Source organism: Zonotrichia albicollis, chromosome 23 (assembly GCF_047830755.1).
Source record: "Zonotrichia albicollis isolate bZonAlb1 chromosome 23, bZonAlb1.hap1, whole genome shotgun sequence".
In the NCBI taxonomy this organism is placed as follows: Eukaryota; Metazoa; Chordata; class Aves; order Passeriformes; family Passerellidae; genus Zonotrichia; species Zonotrichia albicollis.
In genome coordinates, this window is record NC_133841.1 from 1581669 (window position 1) to 1601452 (window position 19784).

The 19784-nt window shown below is 48.6% G+C and overlaps 2 protein-coding genes across 8 annotated transcripts; one reads left to right on the plus strand and one right to left on the minus strand.

The window, feature by feature from the left end:
* The first annotated feature begins 396 nt into the window (after window positions 1-396).
* On the plus strand, window positions 397-14672 carry STRADA (STE20 related adaptor alpha). Of its 7 annotated transcripts, none has more exons than XM_074557706.1 (13): window positions 397-481; window positions 976-1031; window positions 2046-2103; window positions 2985-3013; window positions 9160-9262; window positions 9707-9828; window positions 9944-10052; window positions 10167-10290; window positions 10736-10907; window positions 11425-11529; window positions 11676-11917; window positions 12849-12891; window positions 13253-14672. In XM_074557706.1, the coding sequence occupies exons 2-13, from the start codon at window positions 1020-1022 to the stop codon at window positions 13403-13405; spliced, it is 1272 nt and encodes a 423-aa protein (XP_074413807.1). In that variant the 5' UTR covers window positions 397-481; window positions 976-1019; the 3' UTR covers window positions 13406-14672. The 7 variants fall into 7 exon arrangements, with proteins under 7 accessions (XP_074413807.1, XP_074413809.1, XP_074413806.1 ...); XM_074557708.1 differs by having other exon boundaries at window positions 421-506; window positions 976-1055; XM_074557705.1 differs by having other exon boundaries at window positions 424-481; window positions 976-1055.
* Window positions 13254-19777, minus strand: LOC102075489 (E3 ubiquitin-protein ligase RNF113A). Its single transcript, XM_074557712.1, has 10 exons — window positions 19618-19777; window positions 19180-19256; window positions 18976-19080; window positions 18320-18427; window positions 17939-18048; window positions 17646-17752; window positions 17058-17147; window positions 16371-16464; window positions 15476-15582; window positions 13254-15109 (listed from the first exon to the last, which is right to left on the minus strand). The coding sequence occupies exons 1-10, from the start codon at window positions 19715-19717 to the stop codon at window positions 15030-15032; spliced, it is 978 nt and encodes a 325-aa protein (XP_074413813.1). The 5' UTR covers window positions 19718-19777; the 3' UTR covers window positions 13254-15029.
* Window positions 19778-19784: the final 7 nt, after the last annotated feature.

Sequence of the window (19784 nt, forward strand, 5' to 3'; positions counted from 1 at the left end):
CCCGACTCCCCAGGCTGTTCCCCACAAAGGCCCCCTGAGCCTCCTTTGCTCCGGGCTGAGCCCCTGCCCCGCTCCCTCAGCTGCTCCTGGGGCTCCAAACCCTTCACAGCTCTGTTCCCTGCCCTGGACACTCTCCAGCCCCTCGGTATCCTTTTAAAGTGAGGGGACCCAGCACAGGTGGTCAATCCCTGTTGTCAAAAGGCACCCTTTTGACACGCCAGGTGCCATTGGCCTTGCTGCCCACCCTGGGCTCACGTTCAGCTGCCTGTCAGCCATCACCCCCAGCTCTTTCCCAGTGGCTCTCTCTCCTGCCCGCCGTGCTGCGCGCCTGGATGCGGCCAAGCTTCAGAATCCTCTGAGGGCCCCAACATGGCGGCGGCTCCTTCCCCGCCGCTCGCGGGAGCTCCGCCCGTGACGTCACGCGAGCGCGCCCGCGCGTCACCTGTCGGCGCGGTGACGTCACGCGCAGCGTCTCTCGCCGGTGAGCGGCGGCCGCAGCCTGAGGGGTCCGTGAGGGGCCCGGGGGGGGAACGGGACCGTGCGGGAGGGACCTGGGACGGAGCTGGGCCGTGCGGGAGGGACCCGGGGCGCAGCGGGGCCGTGCGGGAGGGTCCTGCACGGGTGAGGGGCCCAGGGGTGGAACGGGGCCGTGCGGGAGGGTCCTGGAGCGGAGCGGGGCCGTGCGAGAGGGCTCCGTACGGGTGAGGGCCCCCGGGGCGGAGCAGGGCTGTGCGGGAGGGCCCCACACCGGTGAGGGGCCCGGGGGTGTCGCTGCTCTGTGGGGCTCCGGGCAGCTTTTGCCGGAGTTACCGCTCTCCTGGGGCTGCCGGGCCCGGGCGGAGTTCGGGGGTGTCGGTGCTTTTTGCGGGGTGCTTACCGCTCTCCCGGTGCCCTCCGGGGCTGCCGGGCCGCGGTGTGTGAGGGCCTCGGGCGGCTCGGTGCTGGCCGGGGGTGACGCTGCCGCTGTGCCCGCAGGTGTGCCGCCCTTTCTGCTGCGCGTGTCCCACAGCGGCGGATCCATGTCTTTCCTTGTAAGTAAACCCGAGCGCATTAGGGTGAGTGTTGAAGACCTTCCAGCTTCCCTCGTGTCTCGGTAGAACGGGTCTGGCGCTTGTGCAGAGCGGCCGGGCCTGGAGAGCACCATAAGGGCACAGGAAAACTGATTTTAGGGTTGATGGCAGGACATGGCTTAAAAACCCTGCACTAAAGCCTTTATTGCTGGCACATACACCTTTATCTCTTTGGGGTGCGCTGCAGAGGGGCTCTAATGGGCTTTGCAGTGAAGAAAAAGAGCCATAAAGCTGCTTATTTTCAGTTGTTCTTTAAGAAGTAGCCTCCTCACCTGTGTCACAGTTTATGGTTTTTCCTTCACTTTGCTTGCAAAGCTAAACAGCTTTGTTTGATTCTGCTGTTCAGCAGAAAATGAGGAAATTTCCAGCAGCAGAATCACTTCTGATGCATTCAAATGGTATTCTTACATTTAACTTTTGAGTCATCATCACCTAAAGACTCATTGGTGCTTTCTAGGACTGGCTTCTCATGCACTGAACAGCATCAGCTGTGTATTTAACTATTTTGCTAAGTAGCAAATTCTGCCGTGGCAGTGTTTGTGATTAATGATATAACTAAAATATTTGAATTCTCAGAGATACCACCTCTTTGTAAATAGTGAAAGCATTTTTTAAACCTTTTACACCTAAAAAACCAACTTTTATTTGGTTGTATGAGGGGGTTGTTGCATACTGATTATTTTTGCTGTATGTGCATGTATAAAAACTTGTTTGAATTAATTAAATGATATTAACTATTGCAAGTGCATGTTGATTGGGAATAACAGCAGCACCTGTGTGGTTGCTGGGTGCATGTCATTGGCCCAATAAGGGAATATCTTGTCCAAAATAAGGATGTCACTGCTGATACAGCAATCAATTTCAGACCACAACAGAATCCTTGAATTTGGGGCTTTTTTCTTGTGGGGAAGGGGAAAAAGAAACTTTTCTCTAGATGGAATAACTGATTATGTGGAGAATTTTTATTTCTTTCAGCGGTGGGTGTCTGAGAAGTTCATTGTTGAGGGATTAAGAGACTTCGAGCTGTTTGGAGGTAAGTTTTCCTCTTGTTAAATGACATTGCTAGAAATGTTTTATTTTAGCTGTAAAGCTTGGTAATTTCATAGTAAAGATGTATTTTATCATAAAAGAGATGATTAAGTCTCATTGTAAATCCATCATTCAAGTTGTCTAAGCCCAGAAATTTAAGGTGGAAATGTCCAAGATGCAGCAAGTTATTTGGAAATCATTTCCACTTATTGATAACAGCTGTAAGATAGTTCTGTATTGCTTAGCATAACCACATTTTTTTTGTATGCAAAAGATGTTTTGGGGTTTGGGAAGGTTAATTAGAATTTTTTGAGTAAAAATGGATTTTGAAGCTGCTGATGCAGGAGCTGACAGGTTTGTGCTCTGCTTCAGCATAACAAGCAAAGTTTCCCACTGGGATGCAGAATTCCTGATCAGTGACACAGAAAACAAACAGAGCATAGGAAATATGTCTAGACTTTGAGCTTCCAGGTGGATTAAAGGAATTTTTATTACTTTAAATAATATTAATAATTTCTTCTGTATGTAAGAGTCATCTTTGAATGTGTTTATAATCATAGAATTGTTCAGGTTGGAAGGGACCTTTAAAGATCATCAGGTCCTACCCCCCTGCAATAAGGAACATGCCAGAAGGTTAATACTTAGAGTTATAATTAAAAAAAAAAAGTCAAAAATACAAACAGTAGCACTCTGTGAATCTCTTTGATCCTGATGTGCTGCAATTGTGTGTGCAAATTAAATGTCTTTCTATAAACAAAAAAAAAAAAATAATGTACATTTGATACCCAAAAGGGTCATCCAGGGTTATTGACTTAGTTTTCCAGCTATATTTGAATGGGTGTCTGTTGAACACAACATGGTGAACAATGAATTTCTTTACTCCAGAGCAGCCTCTGGGTGACTCTCGGAGAAAAGTAAGTGACTTGTGCAGGCTGTGGTGCTGTGGTTCATTGCATGGAGATTATCCCTTGTGGAAGTTTGATTTTTCTTTTTATCTTAGTTATATATCTCATCTCTGTATTTAGCTCTACAAGTGTGGAAACAGGTTTCACCCTGGAGTGGAGGTTTTGGTGTGTGGTTTGCAAACTATATGTGAAAACTCAAAAATTTAAACTTAATCTCTTGGATTTCTATTTGTTTGTCATTCTCCTCCCCCCAACCCCTCAAGGGTCTCTTTTTGAGGTGATTTAGTTCTGATCCTTCAGAGAAGGAAGGAAAAGTTTAATTTTATGGAACTTTTGAAAAGTGTTTGTTCTGCAGGCCCTGACTGCTCATTGGTTCATAATGAGCATTTAACACATCAAATACCACAATTAACAACAGAGTATCTTAATGTAAATGATGCCCCACCTCCCCACACCACAGGTGTGCAGGTGTTGCTGTAGTTTAAGATAATTACAAACACGAATTAAGTGTGATTGGATCATAACTGTGTCAGTTCAAGTTGCTTATAATTGATTTTTCTGCCAGTGTCATTAATTTACTGGCACAAACAAAGCTCAACATGGGAAATGTATATGGAATGTTTTATGTGAAATTGAGAGCAGGATTGGTCCCAAGGGAGAGCAGGATTGGACCTAAAGAGAGCAGGATTGGTCCCAAAACGGGAGCAGGATTGGTCCCAAAGGGGAGCAGGATTGGACCCAAAAAAGGAGAGCAGGATTGGACCCAAAAGGAGAGCAGTATTAGTCCCAAAACGGGAGCAGGATTGGTCCCAAAAAAGGAGAGCAGGATTCGACCCTTTAGGGCAGGATTGGTCCCAAGGCAGGGCAGGATTTGGCCCCTGGAGAGCAGGATTTGACCCTTTAGGTCAGGATTGGTCCCAAATGGGAGCAGGATTGGTCCCAAGGGAGAGCAGGATTGGACCTAAAGAGAGCAGGATTGGTCCCAAAAGGGGAGCAGGATTGGACCCAAAAGGAGAGCAGTATTAGTCCCAAAGAGGAGCAGGATTTGGTCCTTTTAGGGCAGGATTAGGCCCAAATGGGAGCAGGATTGGACCCTTTAGGGCAGAATTGGTCCAAGGTAGGGCAGGATTGGGCCCATGGAGAGCAGGATTTGGTCCTTTTAGGGCAGGATTAGGCCCAAATGGGAGCAGGATTGGGCCCATGGAGGGCAGGATTGGACCCAAAAAAGGAGAGCAGGATTGGACCCAAAAGGAGAGCAGTATTAGTCCCAAAACGGGAGCAGGATTGGTCCCAAAAAAGGAGAGCAGGATTCGACCCTTTAGGGCAGGATTGGTCCCAAGGCAGGGCAGGATTTGGCCCCTGGAGAGCAGGATTTGACCCTTTAGGTCAGGATTGGTCCCAAATGGGAGCAGGATTGGTCCCAAGGGAGAGCAGGATTGGACCTAAAGAGAGCAGGATTGGTCCCAAAAGGGGAGCAGGATTGGACCCAAAAGGAGAGCAGTATTAGTCCCAAAGAGGAGCAGGATTTGGTCCTTTTAGGGCAGGATTAGGCCCAAATGGGAGCAGGATTGGACCCTTTAGGGCAGAATTGGTCCAAGGTAGGGCAGGATTGGGCCCATGGAGAGCAGGATTTGGTCCTTTTAGGGCAGGATTAGGCCCAAATGGGAGCAGGATTGGGCCCATGGAGGGCAGGATTGGGCCCAAATGGGAGCAGGATTGGACCCAAGGGAAGAGCAGGATTGGTCCCAAATAAAAGGGAGAGCAGGATTGGACCCAAAAGGAGAGCAGGATTTGGTCCTTTTAGGGCAGGATTAGGCCCAATTGGGAGCAGGATTTGTCCCAAGGTTGGGCAGGATTGGGCCCATGGAGAGCAGGATTGGACCCAAATGGGAGCAGGATTGGTCCCCCCAAAAAAGGAGAGCAGGATTTGGCCCCTTTGGGGCAGGATTTGTCCCAAGGCAGGGCAGGATTGGTCCCAAAGGAGGGCAGGATTGGGCCCAAATGGGAGCAGGATTGGACCCATGGAGAGCAGGATTGGTCCCAAATAAAAGGGAGAGCAGGATTGGACCCAAATGGGAGCAGGATTTGGTCCCTTTAGGGCAGGATTGGTCCCCAAAGAGGAGCAGGATTGGACCAAAAAAAAGGGGAACAGTATTAGTCCCAAAGAGGAGCAGGATTTGGTCCCCAAAGAGGAGCAGGATTGGACCAAAAAAAAGGGGAACAGTATTAGTCCCAAAGAGGAGCAGGATTGGACCCAAAAGGGGAGCAGGATTGGTCCCACAGGGGAGCAGGATTGGTCCCAAAGGAGGGCAGGATTGTACCCTTTAGGGCAGGATTGGTCCCCAAAGAGGAGTAGGATTGGACCCAAAAAAGGAGAGCAGGATTGGATCCTTTAGGGCAGGATTGGACCAATGGAGAGCAGGATTGGTCCCAAATGGGAGCAGGATTGGACCCAAGGGAAGAGCAGGATTGGTCCCCAAAGGAAGGCAGGATTGGACCCAAATAAAGGGAGAGCAGGATTGGACCCAAAGAGGAGCAGGATTGGGCCCAAAAAGGAGAGCAGGATTTGTCCCAAGGTCGGGCAGGATTGGGCCCATAGAGAGCAGGATTGGTTCCAAATGGGAGAGCAGGATTGGACCCTTTAGGTCAGGATTGGTCCCAAATAGGGCAGGATTGGGCCCTTTGGGACAGGATTTATCACTTTAGGGCAAGAATAGGACATGTATATGGAATGTTTTATATAAAATTGAGTAAATTCACACCTTTTTTGAAATTATTGAGTGTTAGACATGCTTGGATGGAAGGAAATTGAGATTAGCATCTGTTTTGGTTATTTCCAAAGGTTTTCTTGGGATTTACACACATGCTGATTCTCATTTTGATCTTTTTACATTTAATAAAAGCCTTTTTTTCCCACCAGAGCTGTAGAGAAAGGCACATAATTTGGGGAGGGGGGTGGGAGGGAAATTTTGTTGCTTATGCTGAAGTGAGAGAGGGAGTGAGGAGATGGAGGGGAAGACAGCAGAACAAAACTGATATTCCCTCTTCCTGACTCAGATGAATGTCATTTGGCAAATACAGATCCTTGCAAACATCATAAGTGATTGTGTTATGGCATTTTTAGTTGCCTTTCAAAGATTAATTTCCTTTAAATCTACCTCAAATTAAACTGGACTCCCAAGCCAAAAGCCAGCTCTAAATGAATGTCATGCCATAAAACTGGTCATGTGGGACTTCATTTTGCAGCTGCTTTTGACCATACACCAAAAATTGTCCTGTGTGAAACCACCGAGGAGCTTTTTTGCAGTACCTCATAAATGACATTTCAGTTGAACTTTCTTTTTTTAAACTGTTGTATGATGTTGATAAATCTCTGGTTGAGCTCCTTTTGCATTAACTCTGTTATTGGTCACTGCTAACACGGGGAGAGGTGAGTGAAGACCTCAAACTGGAAGACTTTTCAATAGGGAATTCACAGTATTCTTTTCATTACTGCACAGCCTACACCATTAACATTAATTTTTTTTAATTCTTTGCATCTGTTTTGTTGGCTTTTGCTCTCCCTGGAGTGGACTTTAATAAAGCAAACCACTTACATGTTGCTCAGTGTCTCACCAGCTGTCACTGCTCCATGAGTGCTTCCAGCTCCCTGCTTCCATCTCCTTGGTGGTGCCTTTGTGCTTCAGAGGTTTCTGTCTGCCTGTGTGTCTCTCCTGGCAGTCTTGCTGTTGCCAGGACTGGGAAATTGCTGAAAGAAGTCATGAATGGTAAAGCTGAGATCAGAATGGACAGGCCTCTTGAGCAGGAGTTCGAAATCCTGAGTGGGAAGTTGCTGCCTGTTCTGAGCCAAGAAACAGCACTGAGGTGTTCATGAAAGCAAAGGGTCTGGGAATGCTGCTCCCAGGGGCTTTAGCTGTGCTCAGATGGGACTGAGTTGCTTGTGCTGAAATTATACCAAAGCACCACAAATCTTCATTTCTGCCTTTTTTCTTAATGGAAAATGCACCTGTTTTAAATGCACCTATTTTAAAGGTAGGCAGATACCAAAACACCACAAATCTTCATTTTTGCCTTTTTTCTTAATGGAAAACGCACCTATTTTAAATGCACCTATTTTAAAGGTAGGCAGATACCAAAACACACAAATGTTAATTTTTGCCTTTTCCCTTAATGGAAAAGGCACCTATTTTAAATGCACCTGTTTTAAAAGTAGGCAGATACCAAAACACACAAATGTTAATTTTTGCCTTTTCCCTTAATGGAAAATGCACCTGTATTAAATGCACCTATTTTAAAGGTAGGCAGATACCAAAACACTACAAATGTTCATTTTTGCCTTTTCCCTTAATGGAAAATGCACCTATTTTAAATGCACCTATTTTAAAGGTAGGCAGATACCAAAACACCACAAATGTTAATTTTTGCCTTTTCCCTTAATGGAAAATGCACCTGTTTTAAATGCACCTATTTTAAAGGTAGGCAGATACCAAAACACCACAAATCTTAATTTTTGCCTTTTCCCTTAATGGAAAATGCACCTATTTTAAAGTTAGGCAGATACCAAAACACCACAAATCTTAATTTTTGCCTTTTCCCTTAATGGAAAATGCACCTATTTTAAAGGTAGGCAGATACCAAAACACCACAAATCTTCATTTCTGCCTTTTTTCTTAATGGAAAATGCACCTATTTTAAATGCACCTGTTTTAAAAGTAGGCAGATACCAAAACACCACAAATGTTAATTTTTGCCTTTTCCCTTAATGGAAAATGCACCTATTTTAAATGCACCTATTTTAAAGTTAGGCAGATACCAAAACACACAAATGTTAATTTTTGTCTTTTCCCTTAATGGAAAATGCACCTATATTAAATGCACCTGTTTTAAAGGTAGGCAGATACCAAAACACCACAAATGTTAATTTTTGCCTTTTCCCTTAATGGAAAATGCACCTATTTTAAAGGTAGTGTGCTCTTCAAAGCCAGTTGAAAAGGTGGAACTGGGGAACTATGGCTCTAATTTACTGCCCAAGTACATTTAGAACCCAGAGGTAATTCACAGCAAACTCCTGCCTGTGCTCTTTGCACTGCATTTACCCTGGGCTGAGGGCAGAACAGCAAGTTCCCTGTTTTTCAGCTGTCACTGTGTTGTTTGCATCTTTCAGTGATGGAAATAAAGAACAGAGACTGCTGTCATGGTAGGAAAAGGCACAAACTTTTTCTGCTTCATGTACCATGAGAAAGGTCTGATAAAGGGCATTTGCAGATGAAGAATGAGGTGGAAAAATTGAGCTGGTGTTCCAAATGCCAGGAGGAGTTAATGTGCTGGAAATTGGAGATAACTAAAGACAATTTTAGATACCACATAAATTTTAATCCCCTTTAGATCACTCTCCTTGTGACTGGACATTTGAAGGAGTTGGAAGGTATAAAAGAACTTGCAGGAACATTGAAGTTTATCATCTGCAGAATCCTGCAGGGGAAGATTTCAGTGTATGTAAATAAGGCAGAAAGCTTTATGTCAGATGGAGTGAGGGAATGCTTCTTCCCTCAGTGCTCTGGGGGTGCCTTTTATCCCTTTTTTTTTATTCAGAAGCATTTATGCTTTGCAGTTTTTGCTTTCATTTGGAGCTTCTTTTTTCATGTGTGTCTGATTTTCTTCATCACTTGTACCATTCAGCTAAGCAGCTTCAGCTCTGTGGTTTATCCCAGGTGAGCAGCTGAGACCTGCAGCATCCACCAGGAACACCAAGGGTTACAGAGCAGAGAAGGGCTAAAACAGCTTCCCTTGGCTCTGGCTCAGGCAACAGGCTGGTGGCACACAAGTTTGTAATTATAAGATAAAGGCAGTGACTGTAAAGCAGATTTTAGGCTGTCCTGGGGAATAATAATTGGCTTTATCAAAATATCCCTGAATAAATTCTCACTTACAGTGATTAAAAATCTACTTGTTACCTGTTTTGTAACACAGATGTCTGGATCTTCTGAAATGAGGCATCTCCTGAGTTTCAGTTGATAAATTTAAGGTTATTTTGACAGCAACTAAATCCTCTTCTGTATTCCTGTTATTTTGAAGTGTATGATAATGTGGGGCAGATGATTTTTCCAGCAGGTGATCTGGATTTCCTTTGACCTGACTTCATTTTCTTTCCTCAGACAAATGAGGCGAGCTCCGAGTCGATAGCTGCTTCCCCTAAAAGGGACACCATGAGCAACTTCCTGCCAGACAGCAGCTGCTATGAGTTGCTCACTATCATAGGTAATTCTTGAGGGCTGGGGGATCAGAGTCTGCTTATTTTTGATAAGATGTCTGCATCTTTGGTTTTAAAATCATTTGAATAAAAAATAAGATGCCAATCCTAAAGGTTTTCACCTGAGGGGGATGTAGTGGGTCAGTGATGCTGGGGGTGCAGCACAGTCAGCAGAGACAGCCTGAAATCTGTTCTTGGTGTTCATAGTCACTGTTCTTGCCTCAGTCCTGAACTGGAAGGACAGGATAATTCTGCTGGTTTGGAGGATTCCTCTCACTGGGATACATGCCAAGGAAGGTGGTATGGAAAAATTACTCCTTTTAATGGAACAGTTACTCTTTCTTACAAGGTGAAAAGTAATGAGGGTAAAGATTATTGAAGTGTCAGGGGCTGGAGGAGTTCTGTCAGTGCTTCCAAAAGCATTACTGAAGTTTTCATGCTTTCTCTTTCAGGCAGAGGCTTTGAAGACTTGATGGTTGTGAACCTGGCCAGGTATAAACCCACAGGAGAGTATGTCACAGTCAGAAGAGTGAACTTGGAGGCCTGCACAAATGAAATGGTCACATTCTTGCAGGTAATCCCACTCATCATGCGAGCTTAGAAGAGGACAGACAGCAAGAGCAGTGCCTATCAATATGCAGTCATGTTGCTGCATTTACTAAATTGAATCAAAATATCTTTTATTTTAGGGAGAACTTCATGTTTCCAAGCTCTTCAACCACCCTAACATCGTGCCATACAAAGCAACTTTCATAGCTGACAATGAGCTGTGGGTAGTGACTTCTTTCATGGCCTATGGTGAGTGGAGAGGGAGTACCTTTTTGTGACCCTCATGTTGTGTGAAATGAAATTGAAGAGCTGAAGTGTCCTTGGGGCTTTTGTTCTGACAGGTGGTGTTTTGTTTCTTTCTAGGTTCTGCAAAAGATTTAATCTGTACCCATTTTACAGATGGGATGACTGAACTGGCCATTGCTTACATTCTCCAAGGTGTCTTGAAAGCACTTGACTACATCCACCATATGGGCTATGTGCATAGGTATTGAGAAACACATTGGTCATTTTCCTTCTGGTGCAAGTTCTTGGGAATAATACTCAGAGTGAGCAGAGGATGAATCAGACACAGAACAACATTAAGTTTTGTATTACTTTGCTGTTAGAGCCAATCAGTTTGATACTCATGGGAAGTGACATCACTGATCTTACTAAGCTGCACAAGAGTCTTGTGGAGCAAACTTATCCCAAAGACCACTGTCTATCTAAAATCACAATCCAGAACATTTAGTCCTGCATTTCTCCTTGCACAGAAACATTCTTTCTGAACTTGCAAAGGTGATGAATAGAATCCTGTTAATTGATTTTGCCCAGCATCCAAAGATGGTTGTTAGGAGTCTCAGCCTCCTGGTAGGAAGCTGATCAGGTACTGCCCTGTGCATTGAGCTGTTCAGTAGAGACCCTGACTGTTTTGTTCCTTTTTTCCCCAGGAGTGTTAAAGCCAGCCACATCCTGATCTCTGTGGATGGGAAGGTGTACCTCTCTGGCCTGAGGAGTAACCTGAGCATGATCAACCATGGGCAGCGACTCAAAGTTGTTCACGACTTCCCCAAATACAGCATCAAAGTGCTGCCTTGGCTCAGTCCTGAGGTTTTGCAGCAGGTGTGTTTAATGATGTGCTCTATCTGTAGAATTTTGGGAGCTCTTAGGGCATGTTGGAGGGGTGTAGAATGGGAGACATGAGAGAACCTGCAGAGTTGCTTTCTTGTGATGAGCTCTAGCCCTAGCAAGGGGAAGGGTACATGAATGCAAGGAAGAAGAAGGGGAGAGGCTGAAGGAAACAGATTTGGGGTGAAAGGGCAAGTGGGTAGAATTTGATCTAGTTGACTCAACAGTTTAATTGTAGGCACCTCTACAGGTTGTCTCATTAACAAAGTGTTACATCAGATGCAAGTTACCCAGGGCAGATGCCATCCCTGCAGGCTGGCTGATTCCAGTTACATAAATGTTACTCTTAACAAACCAAAAAACCCTCACCACTATAAAACAGTGTATCTGTGGCTTATGCTGTTCCTGTTTTAAACACTGGGTTTGTTGACTTGCAGTTGAAACCATGGGTATTGCCCATTCAATCACATCCAAGTCCCTGAAGCTAATTTTTCTTTTCCTTTTCGTGTAGAATCTGCAGGGTTACGATGCAAAATCTGACATTTACAGTGTGGGGATAACGGCCTGTGAGCTGGCAAATGGACATGTCCCATTTAAAGACATGCCCTCTACTCAGGTAAGGTTTGCAAGCTCCTTTCTCTCCTTCATCCTGGCACCTGGAGCTGCTTTGCTGCTCTGGGGCGTGAGCGCAGAAGGGTGTGCAGCCTGCATGAATGGCAAACCTTAACTGTGCTGTTGCTTGTGCCCTACCTGCTGTTGCAGATGCTGTTGGAGAAGCTGAATGGAACCGTTCCCTGCCTGCTGGACACCACCACCATTCCTGCAGACGAGCTGACCATGAAGACGTCGCGCTCCAGCGCCAACTACGGCGTGGGGGAGAGCACGGCCGTGAGCAACGCGCGCGCCGCCAACGGCGAGCCGGCCCTGCACCCCTACCTGCGCACCTTCTCCACCTACTTCCACAACTTCGTGGAGCAGTGCCTCCAGAGGAACCCTGATTTCAGGTAAAGCCCTGTGAGAGCTGCTCTCCCCCACCTGTGCTGTCCTAGGGCTGGGTAAACTCTGGGAGTTGGCAGATAATTGTTCACAGTTTTCTTTCCAAAAGTGGAGTGGAGTGAGGGTGTGCCCCGTGTGTTGGGGAGAGCAGTCCAAGTGTGTAGAATGAGCAGCATTAACACTTTGAGCACTTCTGTGTGAGAGCCTGAGGAATTCCTTTGCAGCCTTCCTTGGAGGATGGGGCTATTTCACTATTGTCAGATGGTTACAAAAATAAAGGCATTAGTTATTATTCCACAACTGCCATTACTTCTCTAAAAGTCAATGTTATAGTAGACAGTACACATCCTCTATTTTAATATTTTGTGAAAGCCTAAACTATAATATATATTTACAACACTAAGATATACAATCGACACAGATATTAGGGTATTAACCATAAGAGGCTGACAAATGATACTATATCAAAAGAGATTACAAACTGTAATCTGCACATCAGGAAAATAAACAACTTCTGTTTCTGGCCCCTGTGGGACTGTGTTTACCCAGTTCCCATCACTGCAAATGGCTGCTCTTCAGCCAGCAGAGAGTATTGATGGGAAGTGATCAAAGCTGCATTTTTCTTTGTAGTGAGGGCAATCTGTAGCCATGACAGACTTTTCAGGGGTGCCCCACTGCTCAGGTGGTCCTTGGCCACATGTAGGGGCTGCAAGTAATGCAATTTAAAGGTTAGAAGACGGAGGTTGAATTCCTTGCATAAAACATTATGTGATTGTAAATGCTTCATAAGCCGTGCTACTGCTGAAAATAGGGAGATACCCAACAGCTGAGAAATGGGAGAGGCAGGAAGGACCCTGCTCTTTTCTTATTCTCACTACCTGACTTCAAGCACTGCCTCATGTTCTTGTCTTCTTCCCTCATTCTTCCTCCCTTCCACAGGCCAAGCGCAGGCACTCTGCTCAGTCACCCCTTTTTTAAGCAGGTAAGGAACTAATTTAGCTACAGGGAAATGCTTGGCTTTATCTTGCTGTGAGGGTGGGGATGTTGAGTTGCTGAATTTCCTGTGATCAGGAAGATTAAGTCAGTTTTCTGACTATTTGTAGTGCAGTGTGGGGATTGTCACATAGGCATCTCTTATCTAAGAGAAGTTTTAAATCTGCCTCTTTTGGAACCACAACAGCTCTTCCCCTGCAGGCTGCTGAGTTCTGGGGCGAGGCAGTTCCAACCTGCTCCTTAAGGAGTCCAAAGGGTGCCCTGTGCGTTTCCTGTTGTTTGTGCCTGCAGAGCTGGGTGTGCAGCAGCACCTGAGCATTCCTGTGTCCCGTTCTGTCCTTCCTGTGCAGATCAAGCGCCGCGCGTCCGAAGCACTCCCTGAGCTCCTGCGCCCTGTCACCCCCATCACCAACTTGGAAGGGACACTGCCCCAGGATCCCAGTGGCATTTTTGGGTTGGTATCAAATCTGGAGCAGCTGGATGTGGATGACTGGGAATTCTAGAAAAATAGGGACTACACTGAGGAGGAGCTTTCTGGACATTGTAATTTATTGGTCCTGTTCATAAAAGCTGATGAATATTACACACAGAGGAGTTTACAGGTCCTTGGGAAGGAACTTCAACTGCCTGTTTACTTAAGAAGTAGCCTGGATACAGATGGACAGACCTGAGCTGGAAAAGGATCAACCCAAGGAGCTGTGGAATATTCCAGAAGGTGCAGTGCCCAGAGCCCCCATTCTTCCAGCTGAGCTCTGGTAGAGCACTCGAGGGTGTTGAGTGAGTCTGTGTAGTTATGGTCTCTATTTATGTGTTTCTAACAATCACTGGCTTCCTCACAGTTGAGGCTGCATGTCCCTGCCCTCTTTGGTTCTTTCTCTTTTAAGGGTGCCTTAGAGTTGAGGGGAGGTGGGCAGCTTTTAGTTTTGGGCATTCTCTTAGAACTAGTCAAGTTCCTGTAACAGTGTTGTCACAGGGCAAGTTTAAAGGGGGAAAAAAGGGATTATATTCTTAGTTACTGCTTTGTGATGGAAAATGGGAGATCAAAGACAAGCTGATGCCATTCCAGGCACTCCTGCTGCACTGGGCATTCCTCTGCAGCACTGGATCCTTCCAGTCTGGAGAGGGCTTTTGATGCTGAGCACTCTGAACTCCGGCTCAGACAGGGCCTTCCAGCTCCCCTTCCAGCTCCCTGGGTCACCAGAGCAGAGTGGATGCCTGGGCAATGTACCAGCTTTTTTATCCCCTTCACTTGAACTTCATGTTAGCTGGGCTGGTTTCACAGCACCAAACACTCTTACCTGCCTGTTCTCAGTGACTTACCCTGGCACAGAGGAAAGTGAATTGATTGTCATGCTGATCCTCTTGCTCACAACTCCTGTACAGAACTGAACTTTAACCCCTCCATGACCATTGCTGTTCTGCCTTCCCTCACTGACAGGTAAAAGCTGCTCCCGTGGCTCCCTGTGATTCATGGCTGTGTGACTCTGCCCTGCTGCTGTGGCAGCTCTCCCCCATTCCGTGGTGTTTGGTTTGTTTGGAGGTGTATTTAAGGCTTTTAGTTTGACTTTTTTTCCAAGGACCATGGTGCTGAAGGTCATCTGCTCTTTACTGAAGCACTGAGAATCCCTGTATAGGTGCAGTTGATGGGAGTAGTGGTGCTGGCAACAGGTCCTTCTTGTGTTTATAAATTGTACTTGAACCCAGATAAAGTTTGTTACTCTAGGTTTTTTTTTCCAAAACAAATAAAATATTTCTGAAGTTGTTTTTTAAGTCTGCTGTTTGTGCAGGATGATGGAGTGAATCACAGAGGGTGACAGCTGGCTGTGCATGCTTGCTTTGACCTTAGTATCAGGTCACAGTTTATGGCAGCTGCCTCATGCTTCAGAAACATACTTCAACTAAAGCAACAAGCTGCACACACCTGCACTTGCTCTTTTCTCAAAGTTTCAGTAAAATTCTCCCAGTTACAGAAATATTTGTTAAGGCCAGGCCCAGTTCTACTTCCTCCCTATGATCAGGTTTGGCTCCTGATTTAATCTTACTGTTAGTAAGAAGATACTGATTTCCTGGCTTGTTAGGAAGTCTTATAAACAGGGCTTTATTAAGTTATGTACAAAATGTATTCTGCTACTGTGGATCCCCTTCTTGGTCTGACTGTTGCTCCTCTTCTTCCTCCCCTTTGTGTTTTTCCAGTTTTGCCATGAGCTCTGAAAAACAGAACAGGCACAGTGAGGCTCCAGGTGCAGGGGCTGCCCCAGAGCCAGGGGTCCCGGTGCTGTGAACACCCAGGACCAGGGCAGCTGCCAAAAATCCCTCCTGCAGAGGCTCAGCTTGGAGCCCCCGTGCTGGCTGAGTCAGGCAGGAGCTGTTGCAGTCATTGCTCAGTGCTGTACTGACCACACAAGCTGCTGCCTCTGCTCTCCAGCTGCTCCCCAGGTTCCCCACCTGGGCGAGCACAGATGCTCAAATTGCATCTGTGACTCAATATTTCCTGACACAAACTCTGAACTGCAGCTCAGGGCCAGGCCCAGCACCAGGAAGGAGCTGCTGCTGCCTTTGGTGCCCCCCAATACCTTTGGCAGGGTTGAAGACCCCGTTGGTTTGCTTGTCGCAGACGTAGCAGCGCTGGGATTTGCGGTAGTGCTGCAGGGCACAGCTCTCACAGAAGTAGTGCCGACACCTGTACGGACACAGAGAGCTCACTGCAAGGCCACAGCCACCGTGGCCTGGAGTCAGAAACTGCTCACTGCTGGTCACAGGAACATCGAGGCTGAGAGTGACCTCCAGCATTGGTGCCCAAACACCACCTTGTCACCCAAACCAGAGCACAGAGTGCCATGTCCCGTTGTTCCCTGTTCCCCAGGGATGGGGGCTCCACCAGCTCCCTGGGCAGCCCCTTCCCCTGCCTGACAGCTCTCTCCATGGTCCCCAAGGGAGGCAACAGCGAGCTGCAGGCATCCCTGTCCCCATGGAAGGTGTTTCAGCATTGCTTCATTGATGTGTAGCGACAGCACAGAGCCACCAGTGAGCTCTTCCAGACACAGGACAGTGTTCAGAGTGAGGAAGGGCTGTCTTCAGCCTCCTCCTCATCCTCACCAAGCTCCTGGCTTCCCCATGCTCACATTTCTCTGCTCAGGCAGTGCAGCTGCCATTCAGTGTCCAGGAGGAATGATGGCGTGAAAACAAAATCTCAAGGTTAAGGGGGAAAGATGAGGCAATGAGGCAGCATTTGTGCAAATCTAAAAAGTGCTTGAGTAAGTGCTTGATATCCCTTCCAAGGGGATGCTCCAGATGCAGCTGTGAGACTCCCTGGCTCTCAGGATTCCCCCACTCACCAGAAAACCAGGGCAGACAAAAAGCAGGATCCACCCACAGCCTGTGGGCTGGGTTTGTCTTTGCCTCAATAGTGAATGATTCCTGAGCTGCTTTGACAGCAGACGTGGCTGCTGGTGCCAAACCACCACTTACTTGGTGACCACGGGGTTCTTGAAGGAACCTCTGCAGATGAAGCATTTGAAAGGCATGTCCTCCTCATCACTGCTCACCTCGTAGTTCTCGTCATCTGCAGAACAGAAAGTGAATCAGGGTGGAGTGAGAGAAGCAGCCAGCCCAGCCAACGTGTGGGGCACAAAATAATAAATAAGGGGAGAGCACAGCAGGTGGGATTCCATCTCTGCTGGAAACAATGGAGCTCTGGCATCTGGGTGTTGCTGATGTCAGTAACACGTGTGGGACTCTGCTATAATTAGGGCTAATGAGCCAGCAGGCCTGTTGCTCATCTCAGGAGAAAATTCTTTTCTACTTCACCCACTCACTACTATAAAGAGAAACATCCTCTAGCCCCCTCCTGTTTTTTAGACTATCTTCCAAACCAGCTGCCACCAAGTTCTGGCTCCAACTGAGCAGAGAACAGCCCCTATTTGCACAGCAGCACTCATGAGCCCTGAGTGACAAATGACATCCCACCTCCTGGGCATCGGGGGGACGGACAGTCCCATCTCCCAGCTCCACACAGCAGTGCTCTGCTTCCCAGAGAGCCAGGGGCTGTCTGAAAGCAGCAGCTCTGCTTGGCACTGTCAGTGCTGCTGCCCCCAGCCGATCCTGCAGCAGGAGCTGCACAGTTTTGAGCAGTGCCCTGAGGGCACGGGGCCGTACCGTTGACGCCGTAGCGGCCCTCGTCCAGCTCCCGTTCGATCTGCCAGCCGTGCTTGTAGTCCGAGCGGTCGTGCAGGAACTTGCAGCTGTCTGAGCAGCACAAACAAAGAGGAAGTAAGAGACAGGCTGCAAGGGCACAGTGTTACCAGGATACCCAATTCCAGGGCAGCCTGAGCTCTGCCCAGCAGGAGGAATCTGATTGCTCCTTGTCCAGGGCAGCACTAAGCTGCTGGAGCAGGTACAGGATCCCTCAGTGCTGACAGGCTGTGAGTGTCATCCTCTCTGTGCCACAGGGACAGTTCCAGCAGTTATGCACATGAGAAGTGGGAAAAGGAACAGGAAAACCCATCCCTCACATGGTCTCAGTGCACACAATACCTGTAAGAATGTGGGTCACTGGAACATCCCAGCGGTCCCTTCCATGATCCTATAACCACATTAGAGGCCCTGGGCTTTCAGAAGGGATGGCACGAATGACAACCTTACACAAACAGCTCTGCACAGAAGGGTCTGTGGCTCAGCACCCTGAACATGGGGTCACTGGATGCCTTGGCACGCCTGGTGCTCAGCTGCAGCACGGGCACTCACCCCCAAAGCCGCAGAAGCCGGTCTCTTTGTAGTCCTTGCAGATGTCGGGCTGGTAGTCCCAGCGCACCGTGGCCCGCAGGTGCTCCGGAGCACGGATGGGGCCTTTCCTGAAGGGGGAAAAGAGGCTCAGCCCCTGCAGAGTGGCCCTGGAGCAGGGCCCTGGCCAGGACCACACACCACACGGGTCAGGCAGAAACTGGCAGTGAGAGCAGAGTTCCAGCCCCAAACGCTGCCTTTGGGATGGTGCCTGAGCTCCTCTGTGGTCACGGACCCCGAGGCTCGTCCCAACCCACCTCACCATTCCTGAGGAGGCATTTCCCATCGATGTGTCCTTGGGCTTCACATACTTCTGGTAGTTGTTAATGCCACGGTAAATTTTATCATCTTCCTTTCCTCTCAGCTCCTAGGAGAGCAAGAAGAGATGATTAAGGATCAGGAGAGCTTCACGATATGAATTAATTGTCACCACTCCAACACCAGTCTTCCTTCCCACCTTGCCTTCCTTAACACCAAGATGCCAATAAAGGCACAAAATTCCCTATTTGCAAAGGTTACACTCCTGAACTTGTAGGGAAGATGAGACTCTAACTCTTCTGGGTGAGCAGAAGGGGATGAGCAAAGCACAGGCTCTCCTGCTGCAGAGCATGAGTCCCTGAGGAGCAAGGCTGACTCACCTCCTGGATCTTCTGGCTGCGCTCAAAGATGGCCTGGGCATCCTTCTCCTTCTCTGTGTCCAGTTCATATACTGCTGTGGCTCCCATGTCTTCTGGGCCAACAGGTTTCTGAAATGCAAGGAAAACTTGTGGCAAGAGTGGAGGGAACACCTGGACAAGACAGAGAGCTCCTGTCTACCTGAAGGTTGTCACAGAGCAAAAACTGAACAGAAAAGCTTGCAGAGTGCCAAAGCTGTCACCTCCTCCCATCCCTTCTCATTCTCCTCAGAAGGTTGGGCAAACCAAAGGCTGCCTCCCTTGGGAGCTGCCTAAGATGATCTAACACTAAAAACACAAACCCAACAGCTGAGCAAACCTGATCCAACTGCTCCCTCTCCTGAAAAATCTCTGCAGTGTTGGGAAAGTCCAGTGGCATCCTGGAGTTTTAACTCCCACCTCTAAAAGGGAAACACCAACCTTTGATGGCCTCCCATGGATGGAGGTACTATCAGAGTAAACCCAGCCCAAGGTGCTTGGCTATTAAGAGGGGACAGGGCGGTGCACTGATCAGAAAGAATGTCCAATCCCATGTTTGGAGTGGCAGATTCTGTCTGTGAGGAGTGGGATCCCCAGCCCCACTGAGCTGACACCCCAAGCCCCCTGCTGCCTGTCCTTACCGCCGACCTGGTGGATTTGTAGGTCACCCCGATCTCCTTGGCAGGATCCTCATCCTCGCTGCTGCTCGGCGCGTAGTCCGGCCTCTCCCTCGTGCAGCGCCTGGTCTGGTGGGAAGGAAAGGCTCCAGCGCTGTCCTGGCCGAGCCTGGCAGGCCCCCGCAGGCAGCCCTGGGTGGAGCAGGAGCCCTCTCGGGGCTTCCTTACCTTCTGGATCATGGGGTTGGGGGTGTCCCGCCGCCGCTCCTTGCGCACCACGGTGCTGCCCTCCTCCCCGCTGCTCTCTGCGGGGAAAGCCGGGCGTGAGGGCACAGCCCGGCCCTGAGGCAGCCCCGGCCCCGGCGGGCTGGGGACACCCACGGGGACCCAGCAATGCCACCCTGGCAGCGCTCCCGAGCTCCGGGGGCCTTGGGGCCGCGACCGTTCCCTGGGAGCCTGGGCAGTGTCCCACCGCCTTCCAGGGGAAGAACCTTCTCCAAATACCCAGCCTAAATCCCTGTGACACAACCGGGGTCCCTCACGCCCTCGGGCTGGGAGGGCGGCCAAGCCCCAGCGTGGGCAGCGCTGGGGGCTCCACCAGGCCCTCCCTCGCCTCCCGCCGCACCGCACCGGCTCCCCGCGCCGCCCGGCTCCCCCAGCCCTCACCCCGCTCCTGGTCGCTGCCGGGCCGTTTTCGCCGGCCGCTACCCGCGGCCCGGACCCGCTTCTTGAACACAAAGCTGCAGACGCCGCTCTCCTCCGCCATCCTGTGCCGCCGAGACTGCGGTGCTGCACAGAGCGGCGCCGGAGCGGCCGGCGCGGGTGGCGCCCCC